General features: G+C 46.3%; 1 protein-coding gene across 4 annotated transcripts in view; it reads left to right on the top strand.

The window, feature by feature from the left end:
* Positions 1 to 12149, top strand: part of LOC116600015 (F-actin-monooxygenase MICAL2) — a 212235-nt gene extending 200086 nt beyond the window's left edge. For 2 of the 4 annotated variants that reach the window (XM_032359953.1, XM_032359954.1), the window contains 3 exons: positions 2355 to 2457; positions 4952 to 5025; positions 8323 to 12149. In XM_032359953.1, coding sequence (XP_032215844.1) covers positions 2355 to 2457; positions 4952 to 5025; positions 8323 to 8507 — 362 coding nt within the window. In that variant the 3' untranslated portion in view covers positions 8508 to 12149. The remainder of the gene's footprint in view (positions 1 to 2354; positions 2458 to 4951; positions 5026 to 8322) is intronic. The other 2 variants (XM_032359952.1, XM_032359955.1) reach the window with 2 other exon arrangements.
* Positions 12150 to 15166: the final 3017 nt, after the last annotated feature.

The following is a 15166-nucleotide window of genomic DNA, read 5'->3' on the forward strand; positions in this document are numbered from 1 at the left end:
TCTGTGTTGTCATAGCAAGGGACATGTTGTATTCTTTTTGACTGTGCAGTGTTGGCTTTCCCTGCTGAACTGCAAGCTCCCAGTTTCCCTAAGAGTTGAAACTGATGCTTATTCATCCCTGCCCTTGGCACCATGAACGTGACTTAGGAGATGTTGGTATTCAACATATTTATAAATTCATTCATTCATTCACTCACTCACCCAAGAAACCTAAGGAAGAATAATATATTGCTTATTTTTCTCCCTCCCTCTTTCCCTTTTAATCCTTTCTGGGTAAAACTTCACTTACATTATCCTACTCAGCCACCTTGAGTGTCCCTTTGTGTTCCACAGCATAGAGTACGAGAATCCTAGTGTGACGTTCAAGGGCTTCTATGATGAGATCCTCAGACACTCCCAGACCTCACCGTGCACCCCTCCCTCCCCCTTAGCCCTGCCTGATCTATGTCTCTACTACCTCTGTCCCATCCCTATGTCTTTGCTGACATTGTTCCTTCTTAGAAATGTCCTCTCCCATCCTCATTATTTCCTCTCCAGGTGTTACTCATTCTTCAACACACCCGTTCAAGTGCCACCTTGCTCAGGAAGCCTCATATCCTGGCCCGGAAAAGCCTCCCTCCCATGATATATAGCATTACCTGTCACTGTATCTCTAGTACCTAAAGTAGTGTCCAATACCTATTCAATACATGGGTGTTATTACATAGTGAATTTATGGATGAAAGGATGGATCAAATGGACAAATGAATGAATTCATCAGAAGTCAAGATCTGCGTTATAGCACCAGTTACCCATTAATTATGTAATTTGGGGCACTTAATAAAATCTCTCTAGACCCAACTGTCCATATCAACAAAAAGGTGGTCAAGAAGACAGCGAGGGGGGCACCTGCGTGGCTCAGTCGGTTGGGCATCTGCCTTCCGCTCAGGTCATGACCCCAGGGTCCTAGGATGGAGCCCCACTTCAGGCTTCCTGCTCGGTGGAACCTGCTTCTCCCTCTCCCTCTGCCTCTCCCTCCACTTTCTCTCTCTCAAATAAGTAAAATCATTTTTTAAAAAAGACAGGGAGACAAGGGAACTCATTTTTATGGATGACTTACTAGGAACAAGGCAATGTGCTAAGGGTGTGACTTACCTTACATGCCTATAAGAAGGAGGGAAGGAGTGAGGAGGAGGGGGAGTGCTATACAAGCAGGAGAAAGCCTGGGCTTAGGATAAAGGTCACTTGAGTTCAAGCCCTGGTTCGGCCATTTACTAACTGTGACCTCAAGAAAATTAATCTTCTAAACCTCTGCTTTCTTCAGCTCTCAAGTGGTGACAATAAGCACCCCTACTGGTGAGTCTGTCACAAGGACTAAATATGACGTCCCATGTAATGCATGGAACCCGCTGACTTGCGTGTGATCACTGCTTAATAAACAGTAGCTTATTACTGTTACATTACTTGCATGTCTTGTTGTTCACTTTAACCAGTGAAGAAGTAAAGGCTCAAGGTCACGTATAACTTCCCTCTGCACTGTCATCCCCTCTGCCTATGGGACACTCCAGTACAAATCCTCCTAGAGTGGCCATGGGCTTTGCAATACAGCCCGTGTCCTCATTTCAGGGTGAAATACTAAAAAGCCACCTCCATGTTGCTACTTTAGAAATACACCCAGGTTTTATCATTATATCTTCTAAACCTTTAGCATCTAGCATTGCATATCTAAAAGCAGTGTCAGTTTTCTCATGGTTATTCTTACGTTCAATAAAGGTCGTAATCTAAGTTATAAGAAGATATGAATTTAGCTCTCCCAGTGAGACTCAGAGTTGGTAACATTTTTTTTCCCATTATTGGCTTTTCTTCGTGCAAAAATTAAAAATATCCATCGCCACCCCTCTATGATTAAATGTGGCGTGGGTGTTTCAGCCCCATGAAGGGAGCCACACCCCACCTGGGCACTCATTAATCGTTTGATTTGGGAGAAGAAAGGGAGGAGGAGATAGTAACCAGGAGAGTATCTAGGGTTTTCTTTGGTGGAGAATGTGATGTGTAAACATACAGAAGTTTTACAGAGGACATACTCAGAGGCAGGAGAAGTTTCATTTACAGCAGGGTGTTATCAAGATTACATGGCTGTTGGAGCCAAAGGATTCCTGCCCTCGGTGTCCAAGAGGACCTCTTCCCCAGAGCATGCCCAGGGGGGTGTGATTTGTCGGACCGCAACCTGCAACCGAGGCGTCAACAGGCCATCGGGGGGCTGCCACCTGCTGAGCCTTTTTCCGCTACAAACATGGCCACTAACGCAGCTCCTAACCAGGTTGATCACAGGGAGAGAAACGCCAATCTAACACATTTGCTGTTGATGTCTTAAGCAGATTCAGGCACACAAGATGAAGCACAGCTTTTGCAGGAATGGTTTAAGCTGGCTCTGGAGAAGAATAAATTAATGCGATATGAGTCGGAGCTACTGATCATGTAAGTAAGGCAACACAGATAACAGTGAGTCCTAAAAGCAAAGGGGGTGGGAGAGGGGTGGCTCGCCCGCCCAGGTTGAAGTCCCAAGAATTCTTCTCCTCGTGCATACAGAATTGTGATTGAGGCAAATTGATATTTGGCGTCTTGCATATCATGTTGGCATTAGCACAGAGAATCTTCCGTTGTCTGTTTTCTCTCTGGAGTCCTGTGGCTGAAATAGATGTCAGGTGACGGGTCTGGAGCTGGAGAGCATTTGGATAAGGTATTCTCAGTCTAGCCTTGTCCCCCACCCTGGGCCGGTGGGGGCGGGGGGGCACCTGCAGCCATGCACCTGTGATGGGGAGGCATGTTCTGGCCTCTGGGTATGAACCCTGGAAGGACTTGGGAAGATCTGCCTGGCCACATCCTTGAGTATTTACCATACTGAGGGACTCTAAATGTGAGGTTGCAGGCTGCTGGGAGATCAGAATGTGGAGCTGGATCTCATCACACTGGGACCGAGTTGAAGGTCACTCAAGCCAGGATGCAGACATATCTCTGGGGTAACCATTCAACCCACTGCACTAACCTTACCCCATTGTTACCCATATTCCCCTATGGCATCACAAAAGTTAATGGACCCACTTGCTTCTTAGGGGCAAGTCTTTTACTCTAGCCCAGCGGATCTCACCTGGGGGCAGTTTTGCCCCCCAGGGGATATTCACCAATATCTGGAGACATAGTTGGGTGTCACACCTGGCAGGTGCTCATCTAGATGAGGTCTCTCATCTAGTGAAGAGAGGCCGAGAGTGCTACTTAACATTGTACGATTCGCAGGATGCCCCTCTTCCCGCCACCAACAGAGAGTTATTCAGCCTAAAATGCCAATAGTGTCAAGATTGAGAAGTCTTGCCCTAGATCTATGGCAAGGCTCAGAGTAATCAAGAAGGCAGGTCTGCTCCAGGCTGGCTAATTCCAAGAAAAAAAGGGTGTGAGTTGAGTTCACCTAGTTTCTTCCCAAATCTGCCTCTCCCAGGGGTGAGAGTAAGAGTGGTCTCCACTCTTCTGGGGAAGGCGGCCAGGAGTTATAATCATTGAGCACCATGGACATGGAAAGAACGCCCAGGAATGAGGAAGAAGGCATCTTCCTTAGCAATTATTTTTTTCGATCACTGTTTTTTAAGTTGATACACGTGCTGAGACTCCGAGCAACACCTGTCCTTGTCCACCTGACTGCAAAGCCCTTTTTACACAACCCTACCATCTGCCTCTGGACCAGATCTGAATCACAACGTTCATTCAACAAAAGCATATCCAACACATCCTCTGTATCAGGAACTGTGCTGAGTACAGTGGAAAGAAGAATGAGCGGACCACAGTCCCAGCAACAACAGGGCACAGCAAAATGACCCCAAAGCTGTGGCAGCTCCATGCACACGGCGAGAGGGCCTGGAAGGGAAGGCCAGGTGCTATCAAACAGAGGCCCTATTCCCAGCCCTTCCCCACTTGGGTGTCTCTGTAGCAGTGAGCCTCTCTCACCTCAGCCTCTTTTTTCTCTCTCAAAACTCTCTCCTCTGGGTTTCTGTGATGCTGCTTCACTTGTTTTGATCACTTTTCAGAGCTCAGATGGCTTCCTTCCTGGCTACATCTCTTTTTTTTGGCTTCTCAGTGTAGGCATTTCCAAGCTCCTGTCTTCAAACTTTCCTTTCTCTGTAGTCTTCCTTTTAGGGATCACAGGGTTTCAACCACCATCTCTGACCCCCACAACATCTGTGTGTGGTCCTGATTTCTCCTATGCGCTCCAGAGTTGGGTTTCCGAAGGGGGGAACCTCCACATTACACACGGCCTGGCATGTGGGCCCCTTGCCCACATGTCGGATAGCCCCAGGCATCGAAAGGTCAAGAAGTGCCTAACTGACCTTCACCGAGAACGAACTTCACTCCTTGACTCTGCTGTTTCTACTGGCGGAAGCACAGAGACCCCAGCCTGATGACTCCAAAAGCATCACAGACTCTTCTTTGCACATCTCCTACCACCGGACGGAGAGCTGTGCGGAGGTTATGGCTCTCTGCCTGAACAAAATGTCTCCTGTCTCCTCCTCCTGGTTTTGTTGTTTACCACAATCAGAGATCTGGGAGCTGTTAGAGGCAATACTCGAAGTCATGTTGCCCCTAAAAGAGAAAAGAGTTTCAGATTGTCATTGCTTCTCCCCCAGATTATACTATCCTTTTCTTAATGATCCGTCCCCAGAGGGCGGCCTGAGTGGCCTTCCAGATGCCCCCTGGGATCACATCCCAACCTTCAGCTGCTCCTTCATCTCTGGCCTTCAGCGGAACCCATCAGCCCTTCTCAGCTCCTTCAGCCCCAGACCTTTCCATTTAGAGATATTCCAAGACCCCAGTTTTAATTAAAAAGAAAAAAAAAAAGAATATAGTAACTATAGTCACTGAGCTTACTGACTATTTTAGGCAGATCTTCAGTATTTACAAGGTGTGAACATTTTCTTACCCCCAGGGCCCAAGAATTGGAATTGGAAGATCAACAAAGCCGACTGGAACAGAAATTAAGACAGAAAATGCTCAAGGAGGGTGAGTACAGGGATATGTGTTTGGGCCCCTGTGAAGGATATTTTTCCCTAGAAAGGCACTTGCTCAGAGCACGCCCCAAATCCCAATGCAGGGCACCCCACCCACCTTGTGTGAGCAGCCTGGAGGCGGAGGGAGAGGCTGGAGAGGGGGAAGCCCACGGGCTGCCCAGCGAGACGCTCTGGCTGGCTTCGTTCATCTGGCCTATGAGGGCAGCATTGGACTCCGTCGCACCAGCTAAGAGAACAAAATCGTTCATTCACTCCCCCCTCTATTCAGTTTAGAAATATTTGCTGAGAGTCTAGTATGGGCCTGGTGCATGGAGAAGAGCTCCCCTGCCCTGGGATCTGGAGAAGCCAGTGTGCAGATGGGATTGTCATACACCGAGATGAGGGCCAGGACACAGGTGCCTGACGAAGGCGGGCCTCATTCTGCAGGGCACTAGACTTGGTACCAGAAACAGCCGTCCCCCCGTGGGCCAGGCCAGGGCACACGTGAGAAAATGATCACCGCCACAAAGGAGGGAGAATGGAAAGGAATTCAGTTGACTTGCTGTCTTGATTATGTGTTCATTGGCTCTAGCACGCCAGGTATATTCACTGTTTGTGCCTTAGACCCAGGTCTGAAAGGACAAGTTCAATGATTTCTTTATACCTCATGGCCCAAACATGGCACCTCCCTATGGGGTTGCCTGGTACAGGGCAAGCACCTAGTAAATATTGGATATTAGTAAATATTAGTCATCATCATGGTTATTTTTACTTAGGCATTTTATCCCCATTTTACAGTTTAGAAACGAAATCTCAGCATGCTTGGCATGCGCGAGGTAAGTGGTAAGGGGGCTAAGGTTCCAGAACAAACCACCACAGACTCAGGGGCGCCTGCTCTTTCCCATGAAGTAGTGATCTGTGGACTTTCTTCATAGCCAAAAATTCTTTTTCTAGCAAAATCCTTACAGGGCTGCACTCACTATACAGAATAGATAAAGTTGGTATACGTCGCTTGTATTTGTCAGATGGACTCAGATGAGTCCCCTGATGAGAAGCCAACTTTGAGAGAGAGAAGCTTTTTTCTGTGTTAACTACCAAATAAGGACCAACACTGGGATATACCTAGATGAACAAAATATACAACATAATATCTGATTTATACATTTAATAAAAATTTCAATTTGCTCCATTTCAGGGTGGCAAAATAAATACCACCAACAGACCCCATGAGCCACCTTTGAATTTTCTTTTTTTTTTTTTTTTTAAAGATTTTATTTATTTATTTGTCAGAGAGAGAGAGCAAGAGAGTGAGCACAGGCAGACAGAGTGGCAGGCAGAGGCAGAGGGAGAAGCAGGCTCCCTGCCAAGCAAGGAGCTGGATGTGGGACTTGATCCCAGGACGCTGGGATCATGACCTGAGCCGAAGGCAGCCGCTTAACCAACTGAGCCAGCCAGGCGTCCCTTTTTTTTTTTTTTTTTTTAATTTTTCATGAAGATCGAGGATCATACATTTCTTCACTCCTCTCTGGTATACCACCCCCCCCCCCCAAATATTCTTCATTTTGACTATACCTGAGCTCATCTTCCATAAAAGCTTTATCCCCCTAGTTAGCAAGAAAGAAAAGAAAAGAAAAAGGAAAGGAAAAGAAAAGAAATGTATCCCTCTCTAGTAAACTCAGTCTGTGGAATAATTTAGACAGTCCGTGTAGGAAGAGCTCAGTCTCTTTGGGATGAAAATGCTCAGTCTTGGAGACGGCAACCTTTTCCTTCTGTTCTGTTCTTCTCCCTGAGGCCAGGGAAGCCCAAGGCAAGTTTGTGTGAATTTGAGGCATTAGCTCTCTGTACTGGTTGCTTTGACTGGCTGAGCCCCCACACAGCTGTCCAGTCATCGGGCTGCCATTCTCTCTGCTGGCATTTGCAGCTAAGGAGTGTGGCTGGCATCCGCCCTAACCTGGGCCCTCCTCGGTGTGCCTGGAGCCTAATGGTGTTCCCTGGCACCTCCTCCATTCAGCTTGGCCACACGTCTCTACTGTGGGACCATATCACTCTTCAACATGAGGAAGCCCTCTTGGGGGCCTATAGAACAGCTACCTTTGATGGCTCCGGGACTGGTGGGCACTTCTGGGTCCCACCTGGGCCATACACAGCAGATGGAGAGCTGGAAAGCCAGACTCAGACCCTTCTCTCCCCAACCACAACGTACTGCCCCATGTTCACACATGAGGCGCCCTTCCAGCCAACTTCTTCCCAGAATTCCATCCGAGGGGCAGGGTAAGAATCCGTTGGCCCCCAGTGTTCCCATCAAATGGTATGACATTTCTTGGCCCACAATAGAGAGGCTGGAGCACAGGGCAAGCATCCTCTGCTTCTCTTCTCTCTCCCATAAAACATGCGGTGGAAAGAAAATGATGCTTTTCCATCTCCCTTTTGTCATGTATACCTTCTTCCTGATCCTGTCCTCAGAACTAATCCTGTTGCGAGAAACAGAGGCCCTTGGCTGCTCCAGGATCAGGCTCACTGCCTAGTCCCCAGTTTGCTGAAGGGAAGGGGCGAAGGTATTATTATAATGTCCTCTCCCAAGGCAGTAGTCTGGATGACAAGACTTCCATCTGCCTTGACATCTCTTTTGACTGTCGGAAAGCCATTACTACCTGTTTCTTACTCTTGCTTTCCTTTTGCAGCCATCTCATGTCCCCCAGGCAATTGGAGGCATCAGGCCAATTAGGAAGAAGCTCTTGTACTCTGAAGGCAAAAGGGAAAACACAGTCACAGGCTGGAGACACAGTCCCATTGGCCAACAGGAGTCTTGCTTTGCTCCTGCATGGTCTCCACTCAAAGGCTGCAATTTGTCATGAACTATACATGAAGAAAAGGATTCTCCATATTAAATTGTAGCCGCTGATGCAGATGGCTTACTCAGAACTTTGCACGTAGATTTCTTTGCTGCAGTTCAGACATGTTTAGGGAAAACAGCCTTTTTGTTGTTTGGTTTCTTTTTTGCGGGGGAGAGGAGGCTGGAGGACTAGGTCAGGCTTGGTGGATACTCTTTCCCTCACAAAGGGATTTCCCCCTGTTGCTTTATCTGTAGCCCCAAGATGAAAACTGAGCCGACTGCCACACAGAGCACAGTCCTTACAAATCTGTGGCTTCAAGAACAGTCCCCCGGTGTTAAATTCATTTCCTTGTTTTCTCCGTGGAAATTAAAAGGCAGAAACAAGTCCAAAACAATCAAGAAACGTCCACGCCAAGAGCTCTCTCCCTGGGCCAAACGTTACCTGAGGTCTCATGCTTTTCCCTTTTTGTTTTTTAGAGAGCCAGAAAGATGAGAATGATCTGAACGAGGAGAGAGAAATATTCAGCGAGATGATGCAAGTGATTGAACAAAGGGACAGACTCGTGGACTCCTTAGAGGAGCAGCGCATAAAAGAAAAGGCTGAAGACCAGCACTTTGAAAGCTTCATATTCTCCAGGGGCTGTCAGCTGAGCAGGACATGAGCAGGCCCAAGGGGCGTGCCCCCTGGATGCTGGCTGAGGACGGATGGGGCCAGGAACACCCCATGCACTCACGATTCCTTTGGCAGGATCTGGGGTACTTGGAACTTAAGCGATGCCCTATTGCCATCTTTTCTTAAACATGAAAATTCTCCCATCTGGAGTACAGCTGCCCGAGACCCTTCCAGAGATTCTAATGAAGAAAATACAAAGACTGTTATGAGATCAGCAGTCCCTCTGGCAGGTCTCACATTGGAGGTGACCTTGGCAGATGACCAGCATTGTTTTCCCGAGAAGGGGACATGGAGATCGACTTTCCTGCTGCCTTTACCATTTATCTTCCCAATTCATTGAGTTACACGTCTCCAGGTTTTTAAGAAGCTGCCTTTTCATTAATATATCCATATTTGCCTTTTTTTTTTTTTTTTTTTTTTTGCATGGATGACCGGTTTCCAAATGTCAGAAAGAAGCAGCCGCAGTTTAAAGATTAGGTTAATATTTAAATTGTGTTTCCAGAGAAAAAAAGAGAAACCTTGAGATTACTGGTTACATAAAGCAAATAACTCATATAGCAGGTGTTAATTCAATCCTGGATTTAATTTACCAGTTGTATTTGTAAGCCTTAATATAATATACATAAGCAAAGAGAGTTGAAGACAACATTTAGCCTTAATTTTGTTTAAAAAACAAAACAGAAAAAAAAAGAGAGAGAGAGAGAAAGAGAAAAGGAAAGAAAACTCTGCCCCTGGAACATAGTGAAAAGAATTTCTAGAAGATGAATAGTTTTCCAGTGCTTTTCTTACATGGCTATTGGTGATGGCAAAAGGGAAACTCATTTGTTGATAAAGCGTCATTGAGGCAGGTGCTGCTACCGAAAGCACACCCACTAGAGATCCAAGATGAGGATGCTTCCTGAAGGCGGTCTTCTCGGGTCCAAAGACAAGCATCTCCAACACTTTATCCAGGGATCCCCTCTGAACTCCATGGGATAAGGATGAAATCACTTCACGACTTCCCCCAGGTAGCTGAGTGCCATGACCCCATTTACCAAATGTAGGGACCAAATCCCAGACTGGGTCGTGGATTTTTTAAATGACATTTTCAATGTGAAAAGAAAGCCAAGAGATGGAGTTTGGTGCACTGACGAGGGATTCCTGGGCCCTTCTGATGGGTCCCATGCGAACCATGTTTTACATAGCGATCTGTTGTCAGAAATTGATTGTTTTCCCTCAGTGGGATTCTTTGAAGATTCAGTCTGTCACTGACAAGAGACGGACTGAGGAACTCTTTGTTACGTGTTTGGCCTCTCTCATTTCTGCAAGTGTGTAAATGGGTCGCTGAACAGAAGGTGCTTTGCGACAGTTGACTCTGACCAGAGACCTAACTCTCCTCAACGTAAGTTGACCGTGAACCACTTCTGACTGAGATACTGTCCACGCATGCCAATCTGGCCAGCTGACAAGCCGGAAATTAGAAATGTAACTGGGTTTCCCAAGCCCGCCCACACTCGAGGAGGTGTTAAATGGAAACTTTCCATGGCATACCAAATTCCAAAGGTTGCAATTCTCTTTTCCTATCTTCTTTCCTTCCTTTCTCTTCCTTTTCCCTTTCTTTAAAAAAAGAATCAGATCTTTTGGTGCATGAATTCTTCTATGAGGGAATATGTGCAAGCATCGAGCTATCAAAACTGTGCCATTTATGGCTATTTATTCTTATTTATTTATATATTTGGTGGAAATTGCTAATAGGATTTCCTCCTATTTCTGGTTTTCCTGTGTTATGCTACGGGCTCTAAGATATTGGTATATAAGCTATTTAACAGACAACCCAGTTGTTGGGGACAGTGAGTTGCAGCGTATTAAAGATTTATAGAGGTAGTGAAAATAACATTTTCAGTCATTAGGTATTTAAAGTTAAGACTATGGATACTCAGGAATTTTAATTCATTTAAAGAAGAGAGATACAGAACTTCGGTTTTTATTCTAGAATGTTCAGAAATATCCAAACCCATTCTTTTCTGTCAGTTACGTGAAAGCGTGCTATCATTTCACGGAGGCTGCTCACATGTATAGTGTCTGGGTTGTTGTTATAAAAAGAATTAATTGCCACTTATTTTAATTTGTTCTGTTTTCATCTAAAAGAAAGGTTCTCCCAAGAGGGCCAAGAAAGAAGGTGTTTCTTGGCCCTCGTCTTCTGTTAATAGACGAGGGAAGCAATTTGTTCACTTTTTCTTCTGCAGACTGTTTGTAGTTTAAAGCTGAGTCTTATCTGGCCAAGTTGGAACATAAACCTCGTACGTAACAGCCTTCTACTTACGATGGCTTTCAGCTTGGCGGTACGTGACAGTTTCAACGAACACTTCCAAAAGGACATAAATAATGTGGCTGTTGAATTATTTTCCATAGTTCCATTCCTTATTCACAAATAAAGAATGTTGTAAGACCCTCAAAATGTAAAATACTGTACATTTTAAAGATGGGTTTGTTTTTTTTTTTTAACACAATACGAGTAGGAAGGATTATGATGAAAACAACTTCTTCGGTCCCATAAAAGAGCACTCATGATCAAAGCCGGACAACGTAGGGCTCTGGATGAGACATAAAGCCCCAGCCTCGGGTCATGTGTTAGAGGCAGTCTCGCACAGCTTCTAAGTTAAACTGAAGGGCTCACAATGGTCGCAAGGTAAGGATTTAACATTAAGAGGGACGGAGAGGACAGTTCTTAAGCTTCCTCTTCCAAACCATTTGTTGGTTGATCTGTGCGTTTAACAAACATTCTCTGACGGCCTGTGGGGTCGCGCTGCCCAGAGCAGATACTGGCATGAGGGAAGAATGTTCGTCCCCCACTCCACCCACAAATAAATGCAAAGAATAATAAACAAACAAACAGTAAATAAATAAATAAATAAACAAGTACCACTCCCAAATAAATACAAAGATAACTATTTTTATTATAAGCATCAGCTTAGTCTACTCACATTTGTCTCAAGCATAAGGACTTTAAACCCCAACAACCGCAGCACTCCTGTGGCAATTAAAATAAGTTCGTTTCTACAACTGTGAAAAGTAATACCAGCTTCTACCGTTTCCTTTAAACCTTGACTTGGGCAGTGTCAGTCTGCTTGGAATCAATCAATGCTGAGATGCAGCATGTTAATTGCAACCGAGAAAGGAAGTGGCAGGTGTTTCCAACTCTGATGAGCTGCAATGAAATTGATGTTTTCTGCATTCTGGAGGCAAATGACAATTCAGCAATGTCTGTCTTCCCGGGAAGCAGATTTACAGGCTTTTCCTTCCAAACTGAAAATGGCAGTAAGTCCCACCCAGGTGGCTGATCAGAGAAGCGCCTCAGCAGGGCAGAGGTGGCAGGGGACAGCTGGGGCTGCCACATGAACAGAGTGAGTGGCAGTCATTGGACATGGTGAGCTCGAATGGGGTTTACTGTAATAGGAAGGTTCACATACAGGGGAGCGTGTACTATCTCACCTACTGTTTATCTTCTAACCTCACTGCTGAGTAGCTTGTAAAAGATTAATTTGCTCCAAGCATTGGAAACTATTCATGTGGACTGAAAAGCGTTACATGTACGCTGCTATAAATACTGAAATGAACCAAAAATAAATGGTTTTCTGTTAAAGCAATCACAACGTTTTCCTGTGGGCTTGGTCTGGCACTTCCGAGGGCAGCATCCATTCCATTTCTTTCTTCAAAAGGACCAGGGCAAAGCTTTGATTTCATGGGGGAGACTGTGAATTAACAGCTGGATGCTTTATTCCCACTGGGGCACCTGGAAGGACTTACCTGGCCAGTGGATCAGACTGGAATGGGAAGAGGAGTGAATTGCCTCCAGTCTGTTGTTGCAGCAAAGAAAGTGACCCTCAGAGCTGGGGAAGGGGAGATAAGGAGCCAATCCTGGTTCCACCTCCCAATTCCTCTTACCTTCTCACCTGGCCTGGCCTGATTTTGTATTCCTTTCGCTCAGCAGGAATGCTCCCGCCTACACCGAATTGGCCTCTTTCTTCAATGCATACTTTCAAGACCAAGTTTATTTGTTTCAGTTCTTAATCCCAGTGAATGCAAATTTTCATGAAATGTGGCAGCACAATCCACCAGAATTGCCACATCAGGTTAGCCAAGTGGCCAGTCCCCAGCATTTCACACTGAGTTTCCCCATTGTTGAAAAGCTTTGTCTGCTGATGGAATATTTGCCATGATCTACTTTTTCCCATTGAATATTAACAAAAAGTAAACATAACTGCAGATAAGAGCCCCTATTTTGCAAGCACTAACATATCGACAGCAGGGGAAGCAGCAGCTAAGGCCAGACACTTTTGATGGCACTTTACAAATGTTCTTGTGCTCGTGCTGTGGCTCATCTGCCCTCCTCTGGCTCTCAGAGCCACAGACTCTCAACCTTTAGCTGGCCCGTTCGCTGCAACTCACCAGCCCTCAGCTTTCCGGGCATGCGTGGTAGTGTCATGCTCACTCCCTTTCCCAGCTTGTTTCTAGAAAAATGAAAAGCCCAACCAATGCTGTCAGGGCTCCTCCGAGGAGCCCTCTCACCCTGATCGTGGTGCTGGGTACTGTGAATTCAGCTCACCTCACCTGCCACGTGCTATAATAAGCTCTGTGAGTGCATTATTCCATTTAATCTTGGAAGCAAAATCCTTCAGATAGCCCATTCTGGGGATAAGACTGAGCCACAGAGGCTCAGTTGACCTGGTTGTCCAGGTACGAAGGAGTGAAACTAGGGCTAGACCCAGATGTTGGCCTCCAGAACCTGGGCCCTCGACCACCAGACTTTGCAGCCTTACCCTGTGTCCTCACCCAGGCCTGCACCTGCTGTTTCCTTCCCTTCCTTTCCTAGATTGGTTCCCATTGTCAGTCTCCCCCAGCAGCTCTCTGCCCAGCCCTGCTCCGGGGAAACTAGGCATGGAAGCCCAAGCCATCCCTTTGGCGTGCCTTGTGTTTCCTTCCAACCTGCATCTAGCTATACTCTCACATGGCAACAATCTTCTAGAATAGGTAAGTTACCTAACCTCCACCACCCCTCACAAAAATCTTCAATAAGCATGATACTCTAGAAAGATGCATCTTGTTTATCCCAGGTTACCAAACGCCCCTGACACACTGCCGTGGACCTCGAGGGCACCTTTTGGCCCCAAATAGAGAAGCATGGCAGGACACCATCAAATCCCAGGTCCCAAGGGTTGGGGAGCAAGAACATAGCACTGAAGGGATGGGAGAAGGTGAGGACAGATGGAGTGTCTTGGGGACCAGCTGGTTTTTGTAGGTCCTTAGGTCATGCAGATAGAGAGGAGTAGGACAGAAGTCACCAAAAAACAGCACTCATGGTCCTGGGTGAAATGGAACCAAATAACCTGTTATTGAGGCAGTAGGTTAGAATACATCTGAATTTAGTTCCTTTTCCATCCCCAGAATAACTGAAAATGTTCCCATAAGAGTTTGGGAGAAATGCATGTGTGTTTATGTATAGTAGTCCCAACACCTTAAGTGTGTGAGCTGAAAAGATAGCTCAAGAAAAACCCAACAAGGGTGATCATTCCAGACATGGTAACTGGAGCTAAGAGTCTCTATTTCAGAGCTCAAGTTCCAGTTCTGCCTTTGCTCACTGGACACCTCGATTATGCCTGGATGTCTTCGTCTATGAAATGGAGCTGACCCTGCCTCCCTTCCTCCCTCCCTCCCAGGTTCCTTGCAAGAGTCTGTCTGCTGTACTTAGGCTCCAGTTTTAAAATGGGATTGGCCAGAATATGCTTTTTGTCATTGGAATGGCCATGGTGAATCTTGAACTTTTCTAATCCCAACAGCAGAAGCAGAAAACGACATCTCAAATCTCAGCAGAACAGGGAAGAATGGGGGCAGTTCCCACGAGAGGAGGTAGAAGTTGTAAGCTAGGCCAGGGACCACACTTCCCAGAGCATCGTCACATCCCTTTTGGGGCTCTGTGTCTCCGAGCTGGGCTCTGCTGACCTCTTTGGTCAACGGTTTCTCAAGTACACCCTGAAAACACCATCTGGCCATGGTGACTGGCTTCCAGCTCATGGCTAGATGTAATATTTATCACCTTCCTCCCTACAAGGAAACATCCCAAGCAAAGATGGGAGTGGAGACTTGTTCCTCCAGGCCATAGGAGTCTGGAGGCAGGTGTGGGAGGAAGGTGGATTATAACCGATTACAACCGTGACAACCGTGACCTTGCTCCTCCAATCACGCCTGCATGGGAAAGGGTAAGGGAGACTTGGGAGTAATATTCGTGGCCTGTGACATGGACCACACACAAACAGAATCACTGGGACTCCAGGAATTCTTGTCTGGCTGTGTCTGAAGTGTCTGATCACTGCTTTCTCTGCTTAAAAGCTCTGCCCCTTTTGCTGTTCTTCTAGAGTATTCTCCAGTCCTTTGTTAGACTACTCAAGTAGCAGCCACTGATTTTAGGGCCCCATCTGTGCATGTAGTGGGCCCTCAGCTACCATGCCCAGGTGATGAATCCCCCACTAATGTCTACAGTTCATTACTGGACTCTAAAAGGATAGATAAGCGGGCCACCTGTCTCAAAGATCTTGGGACACATTCTGCCATGGCTGAATCACTGGCCGTTTGAATGGCATCGTCCTGTGTGATCCTTGACAACACCCCACC

The sequence above is a fragment of the Mustela erminea genome, chromosome 9, assembly GCF_009829155.1.
Source record: "Mustela erminea isolate mMusErm1 chromosome 9, mMusErm1.Pri, whole genome shotgun sequence".
In the NCBI taxonomy this organism is placed as follows: Eukaryota; Metazoa; Chordata; class Mammalia; order Carnivora; family Mustelidae; genus Mustela; species Mustela erminea.